Source organism: Aquarana catesbeiana, linkage group LG06 (assembly GCF_042186555.1).
Source record: "Aquarana catesbeiana isolate 2022-GZ linkage group LG06, ASM4218655v1, whole genome shotgun sequence".
Taxonomy (NCBI): Eukaryota; Metazoa; Chordata; class Amphibia; order Anura; family Ranidae; genus Aquarana; species Aquarana catesbeiana.
Window position 1 is genome coordinate 229,852,491 of NC_133329.1, and position 25,676 is coordinate 229,878,166.

A 25,676-nucleotide genomic window follows, 5' to 3' on the forward strand; every position below is an offset into this window, starting at 1 on the left:
TGTACCGATTGTGACAAACTTGGCTGTCTCTAGCAGACTGAGCGGTTGGTCCCTATTGGGGGACACACCTAGGCTGTGCTTTTAATTTTTTCACCCAGCCTCCTATACCTGAGAGTGGCACTATAACCCAATGGTCAGAGATCAAGATTTCAGCTGTGCCCTTCAAATTAATTTGGGGGGGGAGGGGGAGGATTTTATGGTGAATCCACTATCTTTGTGGCTCAGACTGTCATCCAAGCTTTATCCGATGCCAGCTTCAGCCATAAGGTCCTTCCGATGGCTCAAGTTCCTGTTTTTCTTTCTGAGGTCTTTTAGTGTTTGTTTTCTTTGTTGTCCACCCCTCAGTTGTGCTGCTTTTAGTTTTCTCTAAAGTTAGGCTTTCTGTGTCCCTCTACTAAGCTAGAAAGAAAACAGGATTTTTTGTGCTGTAAATTTTTTTTTTTCGAATCCCACCCCTCTGTGTTTGATAATTTTTTCGGTACTGCTATTCAGTGGATTTGATGACAAGGATTTTACATTGAGTACAAAAGCTCATTAACTTCCTATCTCTTGCATACCAGAAAAAAAACTATTTAGGCTGAGAGAGGGAGTGCCAATGTGAACAAATTATTGGCATTCTAACATTTTTCAGGCACTGGAAACTGTGCATGATGTGATTAGGTAGGCATACAGTAGTATAAGTTCTGTCACAATGCTTTTTAAAAAGTTTTTTAAGGGGATCTTAAACTGGAAAAATAACTGGTGTATTTTATATTGAAGGGGAAGTAAAGCAGTGGTTGATGATGGATTGATTCCTGGAGATGGACTGGGAGCTGGTGGGCTTGACTCTAGTTTCTATAGCCATTTGAAACGGAACTGGATTTGGATAAGCTACATTGTTAATAACCACAAAAAGGTTGGTGATTTTTGTTTTTAAGGATTATTATTGGTAAAATTTCTATATTATCATATGATTTTTTTTTTTACTTTTCTTGATAATTTAAGACAATGTACTTTAATGCTATATTTTTGTTAGCATTATAATAAAGAACAAAGCATTTGAAATCGAGTAGGGAAGGGTCAAAACAATTGTCCGGTCTAATTGTGTCCAAATCACATCTGGGGTAATTTCACCTCATCTTGTCCTTATGACAGTCAAAGAGGTAAAAAGAGATCAGAGATCTCAATAACAAAAACATATTTTTGAGTGGAAAAAGTTGGAACTTTTTTAAATACCTTTGTTTTTTTAGAGGGACATGAAAAGGCTGTATTACTTTACCTTACTCCCCACTCCAGCGCTCTCTTCATCACCTTCTGGCGCTCCGGACTGCGGGCAGTTTCTCGGCATCATCGCTTACAGTGCAAGGCTATTAACCCTGCTTTGTATGTGAAGAAGGCTGGCGCGTGACTGCAGCTTCAGACCTGTCAAACAGATCACACGAAATTCTCTATATTCTGGGACCCCCAGACTAAAGTCTCAGCTGCTCAGGACTCCACTCCTCATTGGCAGAGACAGCAGCACAGCGCCATTGGCTCTCGCTGCTGTCAGGCAGCCAATGAAGAGAGAAAGGGGATGGGGTCAGGCCACGGCACCGTGTCTGAATGGACACAGGGAGCTGTGGCTCGGCTCGGGTGCCCCCATAGCAAGCTGCTTCCTGTGGGGACACTCAACAGGAGGAAGGGGCCAGGGGCACTGAGGAGGGACCCAAGAAGAGGAGGATCTGGGCTGCTCTGTGCAAAACTGTTACACAGAGCAGGTAAGTATAATATGTTTGTTATTTTTAACAAAAATAAAAAACAAGACTTTACTATCATTTTAAGACAACAAGATTTGGATAGTGATTTGGTGTGAGACCTGAAAGGGAGTTCAGAGTCCATGACTATATGTAGCACCCTGGTATGAGGGGATGTACTGATAGTTGTGCTATTGATCCTGGAAAAGTCGGAGGAGTGGGCATGGTGCGGAGGAAATTTTATGAGCTCCATTTTGGATTTATTGTTTTTAGAGAGTGGTGTGACTGACATCCATATTGGTGTCCCTTAATAAATTATTAATGCATTAGGAGACTGAAATGGTAAGTTTAGGAGCAGAGAGATATATTTGTGTTGTCAGTATAGAGATGGAATTGAAAGCCATGGGAAGCAATCAACTGACCAAGGGGGGAGGTGTAGATAGAGAATAGGAAAATGAAAAAAAAATGTAATAGTGCAGCGCTAAGCCATATAGTAAATGTGTAATGAAAAATAGATAATAAGAAAATGCAATAATACATTATTATCTAATATTTTTCATCATGCATTTACTTTAAACCATAGGTGTTAGGCTGGGTTCACACTGCTGCGGTGGCAGACATCGTATGTGATTCGCAGCGCACTGCTATTCACATCACATGCGATGTCTGTGCTGTGCGATATCAGCCATACAGATAGTATGGCTGATATCACACCGCATTCGGTCCAAACTCGCACAGGACCCTTTTTTTTGTTCGGACCAGAATTGGATCGCATGGGTGTTCACACCTATGCGATCCGATACATGTCCGAATTGTCAGTTCGCAGTGCGATATGCGGGCTGAACTGGGGGTGTCATTAACATTGTATGACACTCCCCAGCAGTTCGCATATGGCAGTGTGAACTGCCGTGCGAGTTGGTGGATGCGGGAACCCGCAGTAAATTCGCTGCGTTCCCGCACCGCAGCAGTGTGAACCCAGCCTTAAACTCAATCTCATTGCCGGCAGCATCAGCATTATGGTGGCCTTCAAAGAGATGGTTGTATCTGTAGGACTAGATGTCCAGAGCACCCCATCCCCACTTACATCAGATGTCAAGCCCCTCCACCATCAGAAGTCAAGAGTACCCCACCCTCCCTTACATCACGGTGCACCCCCCCCCCCCCCCCCCCAACCTTGTGCTGCTGCAGGGAAGATGCTGGGAGCAGAGCTGGGAAGCAGAAAGTGCAGCATTTGGATGAGGACCAGAGGAGGACTGGAGTCTGCTGAATGCTGAGACCAGGGAATATGGGGACAAGGGGGTGCTGTGGCTTTATAGAGAGGCATAGGATCTGTAGGAGTAGTTCTGTCTTCTTTGCTGCCGACTACTGAGAATGCTTCTTGTGCTTGACAAAAATTAGTCTTTGTAACATGCTTGTGAGATATTTTTGTTGTGCAAGATTAATTTTTACTTTTTTTTTTCAGACTAAATATGCACAACAAGGCTTTACCCTAAGACTTCAGACCTTTCTGAACAAGCCTATGTTACTGCTTGGCTCAAAGGGTAATAATACATTCTATATTTTCTTTTCATCATAGTCAGACCTGTTGTAATGCATTGGAAGGAAGCAAGTGTAGTCACAGCAAAGTCGAAGGTGATGTACACACTTGGATCATTTAAGGGCTCATGCACACTGGTGCTTTTTGGCATACAATGTTAATTGCAGGCATATTCCCACATCAAGGATACACAGCTGTCACATTTACACCGCTACTTACACAAACCCACATGTGTGTAAAGCCGTACACTCTTGGACACACTCTGCATCCAGGGTTGTAAACTTGTACGCATGCGCGGATTTACGCATGTACAGCCATATACTGTCATCCATTACCATGGTTGACCTACGAGGTAGCTGTTTATCCCAGATGCAGAAATATGCATGCAGTTTTATTTTATACAGGCTCATGCACCTGCGTGCATGAGATCTAACTTATAAATAGTTTTAAATGGGTTGCAAGACAGCTAGCATTTACAGAGAGTCAACAATGACAACTTACAGATGTCTCGGAGTACCCATTTCATTCAAGACAGTTGCTGAAAAATGAGCTTTCATTGCTTACTGGGGATTTCTTACCCTTTGTATTTTTTTGTTTTATTAACTGTCCCCAGTCACCATGGTTTTAAAAAAAAATAAATAAAAAATACATATGCCACTTTGCAAATTTTCTGAACATTTTCTGAAAAGCTTGGGTCATAAATATTCCTCACTGGCTAGTCATCAATGGGTACATGTTTTTAAAGCCCAATTCAAGCCTTAGATTTTGCTTGTTATGCAGCCAGGCAGCTTAACGGGTAAAGTAAATTTGTGCTTATCACTATGAAATTTGCCCTGTGCCTGCATCATACCGGCATCGCTGGACCACTAGAATGCATTGGTTCCGGGTATTCAGTTGTCTGACTCTCCTCCTTCATAGTACTCAAATCAGTAGCAGAGCTTTTGTTGTTTAGAGCATTTTGCAGGGGAAGTGGCTGACTGCTCGAGACCCAGAACAATACATGCTGTGAGAGCAGCAAACTGCTTCTGATGTGTGCTACTGACACATGCCAGCTTATACAGTTAGTACACATACAATATAGTATACAGTAAATTTTTCTTTTTTTTGTTATGGCGGCTGACTGTATAGTAAGTAAAAAAAATAAAAAGACTGCAGTGTATGTTTGGTGAAGTAGAACAAAAATAAAAAAGGCAAAGGGGGACACCACTACCTAATGGAAATAAATGACTTGCCTGCTGCCTCACCAAAAATACAGGTGATGTTGCTTGAACCTAAATTCAATATGCAAACTAAAGTGATTTGAACCCGAAATGAATCCACATCAAAGGGAGGCTCCATAACAAACTGCGGCACTACAAAAATGAGTTTATTGATGAGCAAAATTTACATAATTAGATATAACACATCAATATCTTAACCACCCACCAAAGCACAATTGACAATGTTGTCAAGTACTGTAAATACAAAGCCTGGGCTCACAAACGCACAACCATGCACACACGGATACTAGCAGAGAGAACTAGCGACTAGAGCTGTGAGGGGAACCAGCATAGACTGATAGATGGAATTGCCCACAGTGATCAAAGATTATTCATGTTTCTATGATGAATTGACACACAAGGAGTATCTGATTCTAATATGCAGAGCTAAACCTCCATAGAGTCACGGTTCAGAAACCATGTATATAGTACCCCACATAGTGTAGTAAGATCCTGCACACTAACGCTGAGGTTTATTAGCAGATGAAGGTATTGCAATTATCTCTAATCGGCCACCTGGCCATTCAAACAGAATATCAAAGGACCGTGCTAGTGTCCACCATAACTCAGTCATTAGTGGGGTCACCCATCAGCACACATACAGCATCAATAGTAGCAAATGCTTCAAGCAGATAAGTGATAGACAGGACAGCAGTGGAGGACAGGAGCAGCGGACACTTGGCATCCTCCCAGATGGAATCACGGCACCAAGCACTCGTTGTCATTGTGGAGCGGCTGACAGACAAGCCACATGGTGTGGTTTGGAGGTCAGGCTGAATGACGTGATGCCAATGCATTTTGCTCACTAGATCACGTGAGCTTCTTCAGTATGTCGGCTCGGCACCCTCCCAGAGTGATTGAATCACTCTGTCAAGCTCTTGCTGTCAGTGTGGAGCGGCTGATGGACAAGCCACATGGTGTGGTCTGGAGGTCAGGCTGAATAATGTGATATCAATGCTTTTAGCTCACTATCTCACGTGAGCTTCTTCAGGAAGGAAGGTCTCAATGTGTTATATCTAATTATGTAAATTGTGCTTATCCATAAACTCATTTTTGTTTAGCCGCAGTTTTCTTTATCGTACATGATGGGACACAGAGCCTTAAGTAATTACTTAATGGGTTATAGGCCACCTTCAGGTGATGGACACCGGTATACCCAATCCAGGAAGTTCACTCCCTATATAACCCCTCCTCCTTCCAGGAGCACATCCGTTGTTTCGCCAGTGTCTAAGGTGTTGGTCATGAGTGAAGATGTGCTCTGAGGAGCTCCAGGAGGGATCCATGCTGGATTTAAATAGCCTCCATAGACCAGATCCATCCAAAGTGCCACTGAGGCCTAAGTGGATGGTACCTGGGGCCTCGTATCCGAAGCACGAGGTTTTGCCTGTAACGCCTTTCTTTGTAGGGTTTGACCCCAGGACCCAGGGCTTAGGTCTTGCTACATTACCTAAAGCTTTCCTGGTTGGGTGCTTTTACAGGTCCAAGGGAGTGGAACCCGATATCAAGGGACCTGGTCCTTGAAGGTTTGCTAAACGCAGCCCACCATGATGGGTGAAGGTTGGATTGTCTGTTAATTCAGCAAACCCTGCGGCAGGGATAAGGTAAGGGAAGAAACTTAGGAACTGAAAAGTCCACCTATGTTTTCTACTAGCAAAAAAATGTTGTCATACCTTAATTCTCCACTAGAGGGAGCCTATGCACATACCTTAATCTGTTGTCTTCACTGTAAAGCTCAGTCAGTCTCTGGCCGCAACAGCATTTGCAGGGGGATTTTTCTCAGGTAAAGAAATCTGCCATATGCTTTCTTTCTCCCCCCTGAAGGGACCAGAGGGTTAGGGGAACATCAGCGGTGTACCCCCCTTACAATACCCCCCCTCCGCCGCGGGGGGTGCGGAGGTCCCGCGGTTACTGTTTTCTGTTACTGCTATTACTATTATTGTTTTTTCTATGCCTGCTGCCTTCCCTACCCCCCCAAAAGCCGCCACACACGAGCGCGGGAACATTTTAAAAATGTTTTTTTGGAGGGAGCGGGGCCTTAGCGCAGCGCTGGTAATGTCCACGTGGACGCACGGCAGGCAAAGACAATGAAACCACAGCTGGGACAGTCTCTCCTCAGCTGACAAGGAGGAAAAAAGCAGTCTGCACACAGGGACACAGGAGCTGTGGGGCACGTGAGGGTTGCAAACTGGCATTCCTGATACAGGAAGGACACTTTTTTTTTTCCCCAGCACTAGGCTGAACTTTATAGCGGCTTATTGTCATGACTATATTCAGCGATTAAGTGCAATTGTATAGTGCCTCTGTTTTTGTGCTTAGGACTATGCCTGCTAAAAAAGACACCACAAAGACCAAAAAGGTACTGAAGATTTCACCCCCAGGCACTAGAATCTCGAGTCACATTTCCACGCCGTCATCCTCGCCTGAATTACCAGTTCTGGCAAGCCAGGTGAGCCATTGGAACAAATTGATGGTGCAGCTGCTTCTCACATCTCAGCCCCTGTATACGTGACTGAAGATTATCCAAACAATTTCTAGTGGGAAAAGTACTCTTTTGCCAGTCAAAAGAAAGTATAAACTCCCTTCATTTAAACAGGCTCTTTCCCCTGCGCCAGGGGCTTCCTCCTCTAGGCAGTGGCGATGGCCTCCGCCATCAGACTCTAGAGGAAAACCTCAGGGTCAAACCCAGGCTCAAAAGAAGTCCTGGGGTAGGAAACCTGCAAAGCAGAATCCTAAAGCCTCATCATGAAGAGGCAACTGCCCTCACCAAGATGGGCGGAAGACTTCTGCAGTTTTCAGAAGTCTGGAAAGAGGAAATTCAGGACAGATGAGTCATCTCCACAGTAACGCTGGGGTACAAGCTGGAATTTCGGGACTTTCCACCGCCTCGCTTCCTGAAGTCAAGCGTTCCCAAAGTTCCAGAGAAAAGACAATCTCTGTTTCAGGCACTAGACCACTTAATATCTCAAGGGGTGATCAGACAGATCTAAGAAAGCTAAATCAGTTCCTTAAGATCCACTACTTTCGCATGGAGGCGATCAGGTCAGTAGTTTCTATCCTTCTAGGAGGAGAACTTCTGGCGTTAATGGACATCAGGGATGCATATCTGCAGGTCCCTATATTTCCTGCTCATCAAAAGTTTCTGTGGTTCGAGTTAGAACAGCAGCATTTTCAGTTTGTAGCCCTGCCCTTCGGGCTAGCCACAGCACCCCGGGTGTTCACCAAAGTGCTGGCCCCACCTCTAGCCAGGTTAAGGGCACAGGGCATAACAGTTGTAGCGTACCTAGACGATCTATTGCTAATAGATTAGTCAGTGGCTCATTTGGAGCAAAGCGTACAACCAATTATCTGAAAAGTTTGGGTTGGATTCTCAACTTAGAGAAATCTTCCTTAATACCGCTAAAAAGGCTGGGTCTGATCATAGACACAGCCCAGGAAAGGGTGTTCTTGCCTCAGGCAAATTAACTCCATAAGAGAGCTGGTGCGGATGGTCAGGTCACATGGCGATCCCTCCATTCGCCTTTGCATGAGGTTGCTAGGAACCTTGGTGGCTTCATTCGAAGCAGTTCCCTATGCCCAGTTCCATTCAAGACTGTTGCAAAACAGTATCCTGTCTGCTTGGAACAAAACCATTCATACTTTAGACTTGCCAATGCAGCTGTCCCCAAGAGTGTCCCAAAGCCTCACTTGGTTACGAACCCAGAATCTGCTGAAAGGAAAATGCTTCAGACCAGTCATCTGGTAAGTGGTAACGACGGATGCCAGCCTTGCAGGCTGGGGAGCAGTACTAGAAAAGACAACTGTCCAGGGACAGTGGTCAAGAACCGAAAGAACCTTGCCCATCAATATCCTAAAGATTCGGGCAGTATGTCTGGCTCTAAAGGCCTGGACTTTCAGGTTAAGGAATTGTCCTGTCAGGATTCAATCCGACAATGCCACAGCTGTGGCCTATGTCAATCACCAAGGGGGCACCAAAAGTCTCTCAGCGCAGAGAGAGGTGAACCATATTCTAACTTGGGCAGAAAGGAATGTTCCATGCCTTTCGGCAGTCTTCATTCCTGGAGTAGAGAATTGGCAGGCGGACTACTTAAGTTGCCAGCAGTTATTCCCAGGGGAATAGCCTCTTCACCCCGACATATTTTGAGCTGTTTGCCAAAGATGGGGGACTTCGGACGTAGATCTTCTAGCGTCCATGTTCAACATGAAGTTAGTCAACTTTGTGGCCAGAACAAGGGATCCATTCGCATGCGGAACGGATGCGTTGGTGACCCCATTGGATCAGTTCTCACTGATCTATGCATTCCCCCCTATTCAGTTGCTGCCACAGGATCAAGCTGGAAAGAAAGCCAGTAATTCTGGTGGCACCAGCATGGCCCAGGAAGTCATGTTATGCAGAAATCGTAAAGATGGCAGTGCAGGGCTCATGGTCCCTCCCACCTCCGGGTCAGTTATCTCTACCCTGATTAATGCTAGGAAGCCAGCTTCCAGAACTAGAGTCTGGAGGGCTTATGTTTCCTGGTGTGAATCCAAGGGTTGGCTCCCTCGGAGATATATCATAGGCAGAATTCTTGCCTTTCTACAACTGGGGGTAGAAATTAAATTGGCTTTGAGTACTCAGGCAAAGTCTCAGCTTTATCGGTCTTATTTCAAAGACCACTTGCTACACTTTCTTTAGTCCGGGGTTTTATACAAGGGGTAATGCGGCTTAATCCGCCCGTCAAACCTCCCTTGAACCCTTGGGACTTGAACTTAGTTTTGTCCGTGTTACAAAAACAGCCATTTGAACCGATACAACATATTCCCTTAGTCCTTTTGACAAGGAAGTTGGTATTTTTGGTTGCTATAACCTCAGCAAGGAGGGTTTTGGAATTGGCTGCTCTTTCTTGTAAAGAGCCATATTTGATTTTTCCTGAGGACAAAGTGGTGTTACACCCTGTCCAGGTTTTTTTTTACCAAAAGTGGTTTCACCTGAATCAAGCTATTGTCCTGCCATAGTTTTTTCCGAAACCATGTTCCAGGGAAGAGAAGTCACTACATTGTCTTGATGTGGTGAGAACAGTGAAAATCTATTTAAAGGCAACTGCTCAGATTTGTAAGACTGATGTCTTATTTATTCTGCCAGAAGGTCCTAAGAAAGGAGAGGCAGCATCGAAGTCCACTGTTGCTAAGTGGATCCGGCAAGTTATAATGTAAACTTATGATTTAAGGGGTAAGATTCCCCCTTTTCAAGTTAAGGCGCACTCTACCAGGGCGGTTAGTGCTTCTTGGACAGTGCATCATCAGGCCTCCATGGCTCAGATCTGTAAGGCTGCAACTTGGTCTTCAGTGCATACATTCACAAAATTTTATCAGCTGGATGTAAGGAGGTATGAGGATATCACCTTTAGGCGCAGTGTGCTGCAGGCAGCAGTATAAGTCCTCAAGTCTGGGGGTACCCTCTGGGTTGTGTCTCCCTCCGCTCAAGTAGCATTGCTATGGGACATCCCATTAAGTAATTACTTAAGGCTCTGTGTCCCATGATGCACGATAAAGAAAATAGGATTTTTATAACAGCTTACCTGTAAAATCCTTTTCTTGGAGTACATCATGGGACACAGAGGTCCCTCCCCTCTTTTTTGGGATTTAAGTATATTTCTTTGCTACAAAAACTGATGTGCACCTGGAAGGAGGAGGGGTTATATAGGGACTGAACTTCCTGGATTGGGTATACCAGTGTCAACGCCTGAAGGTGGCCTATTAAGTAATTACTTAAGGCTCTGTGTCCATTGATGTACTCCAAGAAAAGGATTTTACAGGTAAGCTGTTATAAAAATCCTATTTTTAGAGTTGGCGCTGGAAGAGCATTTGTGAAATCCTTCCATAATGATACCTGTTTTGGTATCATTGTTTAAGGTGGGATTTTATCTCACTTTGGAGATATTTGCTCTTATTTCCTGTTGTCTCTCTGGGATAAGAAGTGAAGGAAGATTTGGCTTAGGTAAACCCCTGTTCTTTTATTGTATGTAACAATTTATTGAATATTGTTATGAATACTTTTTGTATCTTTAATTTTTAGGAAAGCAGGAGCGCATCTTTGGTGATATGAACATGTCAGAAAGTGGAGAGCTGGTTGAGATAGTAAAGGAATCTACAGTGTGCCGCAATAAAAGGGTTTGTGGAGGAAAAAACCGAAAGCGAAAAAAACTGAAACAGCACGTAGAAAAAAAACAGAAAGCAAAGCAGAAAAAGAGTAAGTAATATACTTTAGGATATCCACCTTTTTTTTCTGATCAACTTACTTGGGTTGCTTTGACTAGCAGCAGGAGCAGACTACATAGTTGGCCTAACCCCTGGGGGTCTATTTATATGGAAAAAAAATATAGATATTTGTCCAGTGAAACTGCATGTGCATTTGTTCTATGCAAAGTAACCACCTGTTGTGATAGTGGGTATAAATCAAATGTTTTAAGGTGCTTTCTGCTCTTGTGTGTTCTTAGGTACTGAGCAGTAATCCGTGCACCGAGGTGAATCTTCTCCCATGAAACACCCCCCGAACATTCTTTACCACCAGTGACATTTGTGAGGTCGGAGTGTGTCCATTCAATATTCCAAATCGGCAAATGAGTCAGCAAATTAACATTAGGAGGCAACATCTGGCATAAAATATACATTGAGTATTTGCTATCCATCTAGGGCAGTGATGGCAAACTTTGGCACCCCAGATGTTTTGGAATTATATTTCCCATGATGCTCATGCACTCTGCAGTGTAGTTGAGCATCATGGGAAATGTAGTTTCAAACCATCTGGGGTGCCAAGGTTTGCCATCACTGATCTAGGGCAGTGGTCCCCAAACTGCGGCCCTGGGGCCGAATGTGGCCCTTTGCTTTCCTCTATCCGGCCCTTGGGGCACTATTTCATTCATAATTCATAACAGACACTAATGATGAGGCATAATTCCTCCCACTGACACCATCGATGGGGCACTATTGCTCCCACTAAAACTAATGATGGTGCATTTGAGGCTAGGCCGTTTTCTACTCCCGCTGGCCACAGTCTGGCCCTCCTAAACTCTGAATGACAGTAAACTGGCCCTTTGTTTAGAAAGTTTGGAGACCCCTGATCTAGGCTAACTCATACAGGTTGTCTCATCTCACAGAGTGCCCAAGCTAGGTAATATTAGACCTACATTTTCAAATACTGTGATGTCAGAATTGAAAAATGTTAAATGGAGTCCGTATTGCCTTATTGCCAGTCCTCTAGGATAGTTATTGCTACAAGTATCTAATGTTATAATCGTGTAATGAGGGCTTCTTACAAGCATCGCTCTGAACAGTTACCAATAGTAACGTAGTATAACGTAGCTTGTTCACATATCCAAACAAAACTGGTGAACTAGAATTGCTGAGGTTTATGATTTAGTTAGGGAATAAGATGGACATTCACTGCAGGTGTATCTGCTTGGTAAATTGTTTTAATATACAGTAAGCCCTGGTTTACACCAGTGCGGCTTTGATATCTTGTTACTTGGATTTCAAAGCCGCAGATCAGTGCAATTTGTACCTCCGATTTCACTGCAGATTTCAACTTCATTTAACTAAAGTCAATGCAGGTCGCAATGAAATCGGAAAAAAAAGTGCAGGAGCCTTTTTGCTGCGACATGAGTCTAGGCGATTTGAACAGTTCCATTGTGCCGATAATCGGATGTGAATTGGAACTGTCAAATCACACCGGTGTGAACCAGGGCTAAATGATTCACCATAAGTGAATGTTAGTTGAATATCACATTCACTGCTTTGTAAATAAGCCCCTAAGATGGATAGCGCTATTAAAGCAATATTTTCATGTAGGTGTTTTTTTCCTCCTGTGTGACAAAATTAGCCACCTTTGCCCAGGAGGTTTTGTTTTGCCTTTTCCCAATGAGAACACCCTTTTCTAGTTACAACTGTCTAAGATGGGAATACCCCTCACTTTATTGATATTTCCTCTTATGTGTCCAAAATGAGAATTAAAGAAAAATCTCCACGGCAGGACACAGAAAGCAAAAACATAATCTGATAGGGTATTTAACCCATTCCTTCTCTATCCAAAACATGAAAAAGATTTTGCCTATACATAATATATCAGATGTGCTAAAATTTGGTCAACTGCCTTTGTGTAGTAAATGTGGCATATAATTCATACATGATTAGTTGGGGAGCGTTTACAGTCTATTTATCAGAAGGTTTTTTTGTTTTATTTCTTTAAGAGGAAAAGACAGAAGAAAAAATAAAAAGAAGCCGGTACCATGATGAGGCTGATCAGAGTGCATTACAGAGAATGACTCGTCTGCGAGTGGCATGGACAGCACAAGAGGATGGCTTGCTAATGCTCTGTCGAATCGCCAGTAATATTCTAAACAGAAAGGTAGTGTAAAACAACGCACATGCTTCTATATGTGAGCAGCAGATCCACAATGTCCAATGTGCAGATGCTTCAAGCACAGCTTATTTTAGCAAATGCTTGTCAACTAGTGCTATATTTTGCGCTATTTGGTTTACTATACTCTTTTCTTCCTTTATGTTTAGAAGTGCTTGTTGGACATTGGAAACATGTGCCTAAAGAAGTGCAAGGCAAATGTAAATATTAATGATATTCTTCTGTTTGATCTCTTCCAGGCTCTTGAGTTGTATCACTTGACTGCAACTAGCCACCCCCATCCACTCATAAACTGATTTACCCCTCTCAGTAATATATATATATATATATATAATAAAATAAATGTCACTTACCAGCCCAGGAGTCCAGTGCTGTCTTCACCCAAGCTGGTTCTTAACTGGTCTTTGGACCCCCAGCATCAAAATCTTGGCTGTGGAAGCCATCTGTGACTTCCTACTGTTTCATAGTCTGCTGCCCAGTGTGCATTCGCAACATTGTGTGTGCTGTTAGATTGGTCCTGCAGCCTCCTGAGACATGTGACATGTCGCAGACGATTGCTGGGGGAGATTGGGGCAGCCAAAGTTCCGTAATTATAACCTAGGTGAGAATTGCAGATGTGGGTACCTGTCAGAAAGAGATACCTGCCCCCCCCCCCCCCCCCCCCCCAAAAGAAAGTGTACACGTTTGGTAGAATAGGAGAGGGAAATTTGTGGTACTCAAAAAAACATCTATGGAGGGGGCGTGGTCCCCCCGGGCACCATACTCTCTCCTTTCCCCATTATCTTTCCCTTACAAAAGCAAACGGTCCATAATCAGATCAAACGGAGCCAGGCCCGGAACCTCCAACCATTGTGACCAAATCTTTTCAAATTTTTTTACACTCCCTCTGTGTTGATATACGTACATCTCTAATCTGATAGTGTCGCTCATGTGATTCCGCCATTCTTTCACCATGGGGGGTTCCTCCGACTGCCAGTGTCGGAGAATAAGTTTCCTAGCCTGGAAAAGAGCCCTTGCTATCCCCAGTCTGACGGGTTCCTCCTACGGGACATTATCATTAATCCCCAGCAAGCATAGTTTAGGGTGTGCAATAAGCTGCACCTGAAATACACAATTAGTATCCAAGACCTCCTTCCAGTAGATGTGCAATTTGGAGCACCGCCACAACATGTGGATCAGGTCTCCATGGTCCCTCATGCATCTAGTACAGGAGGGGTCCTCACGCACCCCCATTCTCACCAGTCTAGCCAGTGTGTAGTGTACACGCAGCGATATATACAGCTGAGACAGCCTTTGGGCCACATTAAGGGAACATAGGTTAACTGCTAAAAGAGCCTCCTCCCATTGGTGGTCCTCAAATACTCTGATGTCCCTATCCCACTTAGATATGATGCCTGCAGTATTGTCAGGAAGGAATTTGCTGAGGAGCATGGAGTAACTGCATGAAATGAAACCTTTAAATGAGGTTACTACCCTCATGTAGTTAAAATAGGTGTCGGACTCTGTGTCCAATCTTTTCCATCCGAATGGGCCCTGACTGCATTTTGGAGCTGGAAATAATACAACTGCATAGAGGCCAGGAGCTGAAATTCCGTCTGCAGTGCTGTGAAAGGGTGCAGTTTACCATCTCTAAAAATTTGTGACATTTGCGGTCCCGTATTGATGCCATCTTGTGCCGTATTGTAGTTTTTCCAACTCCAAGTATCTTTTGTTTCCCCAAATGGGGCTATGCTTAGTAAAACCCTCTACTTGCTGCAATGCTCTAGCTTTGTTTCATATTTTCTGCATAAGGTTATAAGTGTGATACAAACTTTATTTGACTTGGCAAACCTCATCGCCTCAAGGCCCTCCTGCACCCCCCCTCCTGTTGCGGACCGGAATAGGTGCGCCACAGAGTCCACTAAGTCTAACGCTGGGTTGCTAGGGGGGTCATCACCCTAGCAATGTGTTGGAGTTGGGAAGCCAAATAATACAGCCATGGATTTGGGAGAGCAAGCCCTCCTGCCTCCTTCGCTGAAGCTGTTCTATCTTTACCCTCGCTGTTGAATTTAGCCAAATAAGGGACCTGAACAGTGAGTTAATGACTCTGAACTGTTTCAGGGGGGCAACCATGGGAGAGTTGTGTAGCACATATAAGAGCTGTGGCATTAAGATCATTTTTATCAAATTTATCCTACCCACAGGGGAAATTTTCAGTTTGGACCATACTTTCACCCAATCTCTGCCACGATTCAGTAATGGGGACAGATTTAAAGTGATATATTCTAGAGGGTTAGATGTCACCTGAACTCCCAAATATCTAAACTCTGCGGATATAGGGATGTCTAGTAAGTGTGTCGTCTGTGGGCTCGGTTCCTTGTCTAAGAGCATGAGAAGGGACTTGGTCCAGTTAATCACTAAACCGGAGTAACGGCCAAATGTCCCAATAACCTCCATTGTCATCCTTGCAGGAGGTGCCCTGTCACCCAGAAGGAGCATGGTGTCATCAGCATATAGCATACATGTTTCTTGCTGTTCCCCATACTGGAAACCTGTAATATTTGCGTGAGCACGGATTTGGGCGGCCAATGTTTCTATGGCCAGCGCGAACAATAGAGGGGACAAGGGGCAACCCTTTCTGGTGCCCCTAAAGAGGTCAAAGTATTGAGACACCCTACCTGACTCTCTAGTGGCTGCTTTCGGGGAGCTATACAATAATTGTACCCAAGCTATGTAATTCGCACCAAGCCCAAATTTGTGTAGGATGGCCCATAAGTAGGTCCAATGGATACTGTCAAAGGCCTTGTGCGCGTCAAGGGAGAGCAGAGCCCTGCCCTGTCCGGCATGCTATCGGAGATAGATTGCACGTTGACAAATAATCTGTGCAAATTAATAGCTGTGGCATGAACCCCGCCTGGTCTAAATGTATTATGGACGAGATAGCCTTTTTTAGCCAATATTTTTACATCCGACTGCAGGAGGGATATTGGCCTATAAGAGCCTGGATCTAAGGGATCCTTGCCAGGTTTCAGTAGTAAAACTATTATGGCTTTGGACATCGATGGAGGAAGGCACCCGGTCGTCTTGGCTTCAGTAAACACCCCCAACAATCTAGGCAATAATTGTTCCCCATATTGCTTATACACTTCCATTGGGATTCCATCCTCCCCCGGCGCCTTGGAGCTAGGGAAACATACCGGTCGCCACTTGAAGCTCCTCTAACGTCAGAGGAGCGTCCAGTTGTATTCGAGCTGTGTCTGACAGAGTAGGTAGCTATATCCCTTCAAGATAGTCCTGAAGGGAGTCATCAGTGTAATCCTAGCGGGAACGATATAGATCAGAGTAGTATGAGCTAAAAATCTCCATAATATTATCTGGGGAATTGCTGAGTCTGCCATCAGGCGCTCGCAGAGCACCAATGGATGGCGACGTCCGTTGAGCTCTGGAAATTTTTGCCAAGAGGCAACCAGTATGCTCTCCCTCCTCATAGAAGGCCAGTTTGCTGAAAAAGCGTTTCCGCTCAGCTGCAGAGAAGGTAATTTGATTCAGGGCATCCTGAGCAGATACCCAGGCGTCCCTATGGTCTTCGGTGGGGTCAACAACAAGTTTGGCTTCCAGGTCAAGTACCAACCTCTCCACCCCCTCCCTATGTGTATTCGACTGTCTTTTAAATGCATTGATTTCTGTAAAGAACAGCCCCCTCAAAAAGGCCTTGAATGTCTCCCAGGTCATTCCCGCATCTAGGTATCCCGCCTGGTGCCCCCAAAAGCAATTTTTTGTATTGCCGGGGCCGGTAATAGATTAAGCCAAAAGGCATCTAGCTACCACGGGGCTCTGAGCAGTAACGACTGAGGGCAGACCTCCAACCCCAGAATCAGTGGAGAGTGATCCTAAATGCCTCTTATTGCATAGGTTATCTCCGTCACTGATCGCACTGCCGTATCTGAACACAAGCATAGGTCGATACGTGATGGGGACATATGCGTTTTTGAAAAACATGAGAACTGATGTTTCCCAGGGTTCCTACTCCTCCACAAATCCACCCAGCCCACCTCCTCAGCCAGTTTCCTCAGGGCCGTGCGACATGCACCTCGCCCTGACGCAACCGGGGAGTGTTTGTCCAGATGAGGGTCTAGGTAGCAATTAAAGTCACCCAAAATATACAAAGGTACCTCCGGGTGGCTGAAAGTCCAAGACCTCCCGCAGGACCTGATGGCTAAATGGAGGTGAGATATACACAAAGGCAAGTATACATTTCAAAGAAAACAAACGGCAATGTAAAATAACAAATCTTCCCTCAGTGTCAACTAGGGCTGCTGAAATTAATCGCAGCATCGATGCATCGCGATTCGGGTGTCCCCGATGCGGCATCGATGCATGCGACCCGAATAATCGATTTCTGGCCCCGCCCCCTCCTGGGAGAGCGCTCCGTGCGTAAAGCTGTTATTAGTGTGTGTATATTCCGCTCATGTGACTCTCGGCCGCGCCTCCCTCCTCTCAGTCTCTCCTGATGTCAGCTCCGCCCACTGACTGGAGCTATCAGGTCAGAAGAGAGGCGGGCGGGGCTGACATCAGGAGAGACGTGAGAGGAGAGTCACATGACCGGAATATACACACACGCTAATAACAGCTTTACGCACGGAGCGCTGTCCCGGGAGAATTCACTGCTGACCTCAGGAGAGATACGATGGAAAGAATGTGATAGTCATGCCAAGTATCGACAACTGGCGGCTGGAATGGAGATCAGGGGGAGATGGTGAGCAGGCAGATCGCCCTGCTCATTACAGGCTGCCACCGGCAGAGCAGCATGTGAGTACAGAGGGGGAGGGGGGGGCGCTGTGACACAAGTCCATATCATAAATTGTCTTCTATGTGCCTTCATCACACCACAACTCTGCATTATTGTCCGCAGTCTGTGCCCATCTCCTGTGCCATGTCCACCGCAGTCTTTGCCCATCTCCTGTGCCATGTCCGCCGCAGTCTGTGCCCATCTCCTGTGCCATGTCCGCTGCAGTCTGTGCTCATCTCTTGTGCCATGTCCGCCGCAGTCTGTGACCATCTCCTGTGCCATGTCCGCCGCAGTCTGTGACCATCTCCTGTGCCATGTCCGCCGCAGTCTGTGACCATCTCCTGTGCCATGTCTGCCGCAGTCTGTGACCATCTCCTGTGCCATGTCCGCCGCAGTCTGTGACCATCTCCTGTGCCATGTCCGCCGCAGTCTGTGACCATCTCCTGTGCCATGTCCGCCGCAGTCTGTGACCATCTCCTGTGCCATGTCCGCCGCAGTCTGTGCCCATCTCCTGTGCCATGTCTCCCGCAGCCTGTGCCCATCTCCTGTGCCATGTCCGCCGCAGTCTGTGCCCATCTCCTGTGCCATGTCCGCCGCAGTCTGTGCCCATCTCCTGTGCCATGTCCGCCGCAGTCTGTGCCCATCTCCTGTGCCATGTCCGCCGCAGTCTGTGCCCATCTCCTGAGCCATGTCCGCCGCAGTCTGTGCCCATCTCCTGTGCCATGTCCGCCGCAGTCTGTGCCCATCTCCTGTGCCATGTCCGCCGCAGTCTGTGCCCATCTTCTGTGCCATGTCCGCCGCAGTCTGTGCCCATCTCCTGTAGCATGTCCGCAGTCTGTGCCCATCTCCTGTACCATGTCTGCAGTCTCTGACCATCTCCTGTAGTATGTCTGCAGTCTCTGACCATCTCCTGTAGCATGTCCGCAGTCTCTGACCATCTCCTGTAGCATGTCCGCAGTCTCTGACCATCTCCTGTAGCATGTCCGCAGTCTCTGACCATCTCCTGTAGCATGTCCGCAGTCTCTGACCATCTCCTGTAGCATGTCCGCAGTCTCTGACCATCTCCTGTAGCATGTCCGCAGTCTCTGACCATCTCCTGTAGCATGTCCGCAGTCTCTGACCATCTCCTGTAGCATGTCCGCAGTCTCTGACCATCTCCTGTAGCATGTCCGCAGTCTCTGACCATCTCCTGTAGCATGTCCGCAGTCTCTGACCATCTCCTGTAGCATGTCCGCAGTCTCTGACCATCTCCTGTAGCATGTCCGCAGTCTCTGACCATCTCCTGTAGCATGTCTGCAGTCTCTGACCATCTCCTGTAGCATGTCTGCAGTCTCTGACCATCTCCTGTAGCATGTCTGCAGTCTCTGACCATCTCCTGTAGCATGTCTGCAGTCTCTGACCATCTCCTGTAGCATGTCTGCAGTCTCTGACCATCTCCTGTAGCATGTCCGCAGTCTCTGACCATCTCCTGTAGCATGTCCGCAGTCTCTGACCATCTCCTGTAGCATGTCCGCAGTCTCTGACCATCTCCTGTAGCATGTCCGCAGTCTCTGACCATCTCCTGTAGCATGTCCGCAGTCTCTGACCATCTCCTGTAGCATGTCCGCAGTCTCTGACCATCTCCTGTAGCATGTCCGCAGTCTCTGACCATCTCCTGTAGCATGTCCGCAGTCTCTGACCATCTCCTGTAGCATGTCCGCAGTCTCTGACCATCTCCTGTAGCATGTCCGCAGTCTCTGACCATCTCCTGTAGCATGTCCGCAGTCTCTGACCATCTCCTGTAGCATGTCCGCAGTCTCTGACCATCTCCTGTAGCATGTCCGCAGTCTCTGACCATCTCCTGTAGCATGTCCGCAGTCTCTGACCATCTCCTGTAGCATGTCTGCAGTCTCTGATCATCTCCTGTAGCATGTCCGCAGGCTCTGACCATCTCCTTTAGTATTTTGGAAGAGAGCCTGGAGCTCCTCTGCTGTCTCTTTTTTTCTTAAGAACAGATAGAATAAAAAAAATGGAGTCCTCCTGACTACTTGAATTTTTTTTGATGAAAACCATGAGAACTTGCGGACTTGCGCTGTAATCGTGATGCATCGCGGAATCGAATCGAATCGTTGACTTGATAATCGTAATCGAATTGTGAGGCCAGTGAAGATGCGCAGCCCTAGTGTCAACCACACTATCCAGTTCCTGATAATCCAGTGAGTCTGGAAAAGGAGGTGTGAGTGGAATGATAAGCCTTACCCACCCACCTGAAGTTGAGGCATGATAATGAATCGGGGGTGAGATGAGTCTCCTGCAGCACACAAATGGCTGGGAAATATTTTCTCAGTGATGTGGAGACCATTGTGCGCTTGAGGGGGTCACCAAGCCCCCTAACATTCTAGGACACCACATTCAATACATTCAGCCCTCCTGCCATGGTAACCATAAAGCTGCGCACTTAAAATATAACACATTCCAATTCAGTGTACACCACGTCCCCCCTCCCCATGTCCTGTAGAGGGTAACCTGCAGAAGAGGTAACAAACAGAGTCTGATCGTGAAGGTGTTGTAAGCTCTGTACCGTACTGTTGAAATATTTCCAAACTTTTTGAACCTCTGAGCGCAACTACACTCTAACTTCAGCATGTACAATCCCTTGAGTGGAGGCCTTAAGAAAGACAGTATGTAGGTGATATAATGCCCAGGTCACTGCCATGACCCCAAGGGCACACAGTAGTGAACACAGGATAAGGGATTGACCAACATGTAAGGCACTAGGACAACAGGTCCTGTCCCCCACTGGCATCACAACCACCAGTCGGGGGAGTCTCTGTAGGCTAATCGTGACACATTAATCACGTGTTGAAAATTTGTTTGCTTCTCACACTCTCTCCGTGGGGGGGACAGAGAGCAAAAAAAATCAACTCTTGTTCCCGGCAGGACTGGGAGTTGTTGCAAGACAAGGTGATCAGGGGAGGCAGCCCACCAGCTGGGGACTGCCCTGACATATAAAAGCCTGCCTCACTTAGGGACTTGGAGTAGGTCAGTCCTCACCAGCTGCCGCCCTCCTGGCCGGGCGAAAGGCATTTTCGTTTGCATCCAACCAGGCCAACGCATCTGTAGCATGTTCAAAAAAGTGAGCCTGGCCTCTCGCAGTAATGCGGAGGTGCTGTTGTCAGTGTGGTATGGAATCTTAATGAAGATTCAGTATTTATTTCAGTGCCTCCAACCTTATGGTAATTTCTTTAAATTTGGTTCCTACTTTCGGTGCACACCACAATTCTTTCCTGAGTTGATTGATTTATGGGGTTTTCATACCAAAGTATCAAATATGTCCCAACAAACTTGAAAGGTAACTAATTTGCCCTTTAATCATTAGCGGATATATTCATACAATTTTATACAGAACATAATTTTCTGGTGATTGAGACTTCACACATACATTATCATCAAACATCAGTATGGGTAGTGAGGAAAATTATTATAATCACCCAGAGGAGTCACAATGGTCTGTTGGAAAAATATGGGTATAATTTTACCCTTTGTCTTCAAGAACGCAGTATCCCTTGTTGCTTAGGGGAGAGCTTCTTCAAATCTCTCCGGCCGGAAGAAATTCAAAGTTTTATCTCACCGAGTCAACGGAACCATACTGCCCATTTGAATTGCTTATTAAACCAACAGAGCTAAAATTTAAATGGAGTCACAAAGCTTCCCTGGGGCTACAGACATTTAAAGCGATGTAAATATTGGTTTAAATTACCTAAAACACAGTGGTAGTACTACACCCCTAAACAAACAATAAACATCAATAATTAACCTCTAAGATATGAGCAATATCAGACAGTCCATAAACATCAATACATAACCTCTACCATATAAACCGTCATTTCAAGGACAGAAGTTAAATAAATTTGGTGTCTGGATCTTACCAATCAGCTGAAGAATCAAATTCCGATAAAGTTTAAGCGCGTCAAATGGCTTTCGTCATAAAGTCCAGTAGGGTCAGGAAGAGTTAAATATCAACAGACTTCTTGATGTCAGGAGTGCATCCAGTGTGGGGTCTGGGCTCCCTTCCTTTTGGCCCTCCTCGCCTTTTATCCCCCTTTGGGATAATAAGCTCATAAAAATATCACCAGTTCAGCCCAGAAGGTTTGGCTCACTTTCTATTGGTTTAGGATACTTAATTATTAACTTTCTCTGGAAATTTTAAGGAGTTCGCATAATACCGTCTTCAACCACCAGGTGTCTCACATGTGTTTTGAGTCTATCCTTTTAAGTTAATACGTTCTATTTTCATAATGTGTATAATGGTAAGAATAGTATATACCTTTAAATATTCTGGTAATCGGTCTAATATAAAATACACTCAGTACAATCTTGATTAATCATTTTTACATAACTGGTTATATATCTATAAATGTATCTTTATAAAAACTGGTCTACCTATGAAAGACACATGTTGTTATATATATTCATCAATACTACATAGAAATGATTATCTATATGGATACCTGTATATCTTCTGGTATCTTCACTGAATATTTGTTTTTCTAAGCATAGGTTACAGTCTTATATAGTTGTCCTCATAATTATATGTTTTTCCTAATAATAATTAGTTTCTTAAAACACTTCTACTTATAAAATCACGCTTTCATATATATTTTCTTCATACCAAAGTTGTTGGGTCCGCAGATGTCAAAATTATAATATGTCTCTGTGACCTACAATGTCATAGATAGTTTGAAATTACTTATAATAACCTTATAGATACTTTTAAAATATTTTTGACTGGCACAATATTCAACTCTCTCTAACGTGTTGAGATGGACCTTGAACATTCCCACTGGGTGTTTAGAAATGACTTATTTGTCTAAACCATCCTAAAAGTTCATACAATGAGTTTTGTTAGCCAAGGTGTTAGCTATTTAAACAGTCCCTCACTTGAACACAATAGGTTTATGCCAGGTGAGGTTATCTCTATGCGAGAATAGTCTGTATAACCTTGTATCCTGTGGCAGCTTTTGTTCACAATACCATGTAAATATCTCCTTGTTTTGTGACGAGAGCAGTTTTTGTTCCAACAGTTTTCTTTACAATACATGCTTGTAAAAGTCTTCAATATTTGAAGTAGTAGAGAAACTTGGAAAAACATGAGAGCGTCTAATTTGTCCTAAAGGTCTCCAAAAGGGCAACAGTTCAATTATCACAACATCACAGTTCATCTATTTTTTTTTTTTTTTTTGAGGCCTAAGCATCTCTCATGTTTCTGCCAGGAAATGTAATATATATTTTTTCATGATATCACAACAAATCCCCCTTGTGAAGTGTTCAAATGCCGGAAGTCGTTTGAAAGACTTCACCACCGCAACATATTGAAGAAATATGGCTTCCTTCTGGTTTTGTAATTCTAGTTGTGGGGATGGATCCAGATTGTAGATCTATGTTTAAAGGGTGTAGACACCTGCATATGAGTGTAATTTTTTTTTCTTAGAAAACACAAATGTTGGTGATTGATGTGTGCATCTCAGGGCCGTCATCCGTTGGTTGGTGGGAAATAGATAGCTCTGGGTATGTCATGGAAATGTGCTGGGTTTTTTTTTTTTTTTACTTGGTATGTACGATATTGACAGTTAAGTTTGTGGGTAACTCCCGCTAAGGAGCCTCAAAACCGTGGGTAAGTGTCCATGCGTTTCTCTGGATACTTTTGTCAATTTGATGGTAAGACCCACTAGCCATAGTATCAACAATCCGATGCAGATTAAAATTATTTTATCAGTCAGGGGAAAATACGATCTGCTTTCTAGTAAAATGTGGTCCTTCTCGGAATATTCAAAAGCTTCAATTGACAGATTGTTCTTTTTTATAGACATCTGGAGGGTGTGGTTAGGCTTATGTTCTAACAGGAATTTGAGGTCCGGGTTCATTGGTATGTCTTGATGTTGGAAGGCATCAACACTTTCAACTTCCCCTTCCCAGACTTCGGTTCCTATCGGATATAATGTGGTTTTCCCGATCGTGATTCTGGCATTGGTTGGAACTTTGATAATAGATACGGTAGCGGGGATAGCTATGACACGGCTCATGATCTGCTTTTCATAAAATATGCTCATGTTTTTTAACGAAGTGCTCACCAGCCATTCGTCCTTCACGAGTATCTCTTGTACTTCTGAGGCATCTGTAGTCTTCCGCATTTGTACTTTGCATTTTTCGGACCCATGTTTTTCATATTCCATGCCACATAGGGCGTGGGTTGTGTCATACACGAATGGGTTTCCGTTACATTGGAAATTGATGTCCTTGAATCGTGTGCATTCCTTTAAAAGGGGTATAGCGTATAAATCCGGCATCCATGGTTGATAGGCAATCAGGTCTGGGGTTTTGATCTGGACGTGTATATCACCCCTCCATGTTCCGACATTATGTACTGTTTTCATTTGGAAAATATTTTTAGAGGAGACAAAGGGTATGGCTAACAAGAAACATACTTCAAGATCTTCGGGATTGATATATAGCGGCATAGCGCTTCCTGTTTCGAAGGCCAGGTTGACTTGGAAATCTTCTACCTCGCCCCCATTGACTCTTGTGAGTAGGGTTTTTATCATCTCAGTGGACACAAAGTACAGGGGAATATGTCCGTGGGAGAGATCATTCATTCCACTCTGTATTTCATTGAGATATCCTAATGTGTGGAAAAGAATTGGTTCCTGGATGAATAATAATTCCCTTTTGAATAGTTCGTGACTCTGATGGAGGTCGATCGACCGGGTGATCAGTTCTGAATGTAAGTTAACAGTGACCATCGTGTCATTGATGATGGTGCGGAAATCGGTGAACTCAGTTTTTTGTGTTTCAAGCTCCTGGTGTATGGCTTGAATATTCATTTGTAAATTCTCAATTTCCGTTGTAAGAGTCTTTACGGATACGGAATTAGCGGCAGATATGGTGGTGGATACTACGGCTCCGAGGACGGTGAAGATGAGTCCAGCTACCAGGATTCCCACGAACCTCTTGGGTCTCTTCTCACGGGTTATAGTTGCCGGGATAAATGGCTTACGAGCTTGTGTTAGTATCTCGTCCATCCGAGTTCTTGCTGCTTTCAGGTGCATGGGGTACCATTCCTTGATCTCAGGGGATTGGATCCTCTGTGGGTTAAAAAGTCTTTCTATAGAGGTCTTTGGATCCATACTTATACATACTTTTTGGGTGGTGATTCTCTTGTCTGTTAAGATAAATCCGGGGGCTTCTTGGACTAATATCCCAGAGGAAGGTCCTGGTCGGGCGATGGGGCTGGTCCGGCCTGGTATGGACATCCATAGCAGAATACCAAGGACTTTCCATGTGGTAGTTTCCTGGGGTAGTCTCATGGCAGGGTTCCGTGTTTGGTATTTCCGGGTGCTATCATCTTTGATTGCAGGTTTGGATGGTGGCGGGGATTCCATTCCTCTGATGTATACACAATCAGCTGAAAAACAAACAGAGGTTTGATCATCATGTGGAGATGTGATAAAATAAACTTTATTCTCAGGTGATTTAACCCTTTTGATTGACCTTGAAGGTATATGTTGCTGAGGATCATTCCTCCAGTAATTGTAATTGGGACTTGGGATGGCAAACCCGTAACTGATTGATGTGTACCCATCTCTCATTAATTTCACCATTCCGTGGAATATGCAGTTTATATGCCACGGGGGGGAGATTTTGTCCACAATATTGAATGGACCTCTCCAGGATGGTAGGAACTTCCGTTCTTTTACCTGGCTTCTCGTGAAATTGTAGAGATATACCCGGTCCCCGATCTCATATTCCTTCTTAGTGGTTTTGAGGTCATAATATGTTTTGGCGCTAGTCGCGGCTCTTTCAAGGTTTCCTTTGGCAAATGAGAACGCATATTGTAAATGCTTTCGTAAATCTTCAATGTATTGGTGCGTTGTGGTGGCATTGATTAAGTTATGATCGTTGGTGCGGTATAGGAGATGTTGGGTTAGGACCATCCGCCTTCCCATCATAAGTTCAAAGGGTGACACTTTTG

At 44.8% G+C, this 25,676-nt stretch overlaps 1 protein-coding gene across 1 annotated transcript in view; it reads left to right on the forward strand.

Annotated features, from left to right (window-relative positions):
* The window catches only part of GTF3C1 (general transcription factor IIIC subunit 1), a 395,149-nt gene that overhangs the window by 249,493 nt on the left and 119,980 nt on the right, over positions 1-25,676 (forward strand). Inside the window, exons 21-24 of the mRNA XM_073633018.1 lie at positions 760-895; positions 3,175-3,253; positions 10,561-10,734; positions 12,731-12,888. Of these exons, the coding sequence (XP_073489119.1) occupies positions 760-895; positions 3,175-3,253; positions 10,561-10,734; positions 12,731-12,888 (547 nt within the window). The remainder of the gene's footprint in view (positions 1-759; positions 896-3,174; positions 3,254-10,560; positions 10,735-12,730; positions 12,889-25,676) is intronic.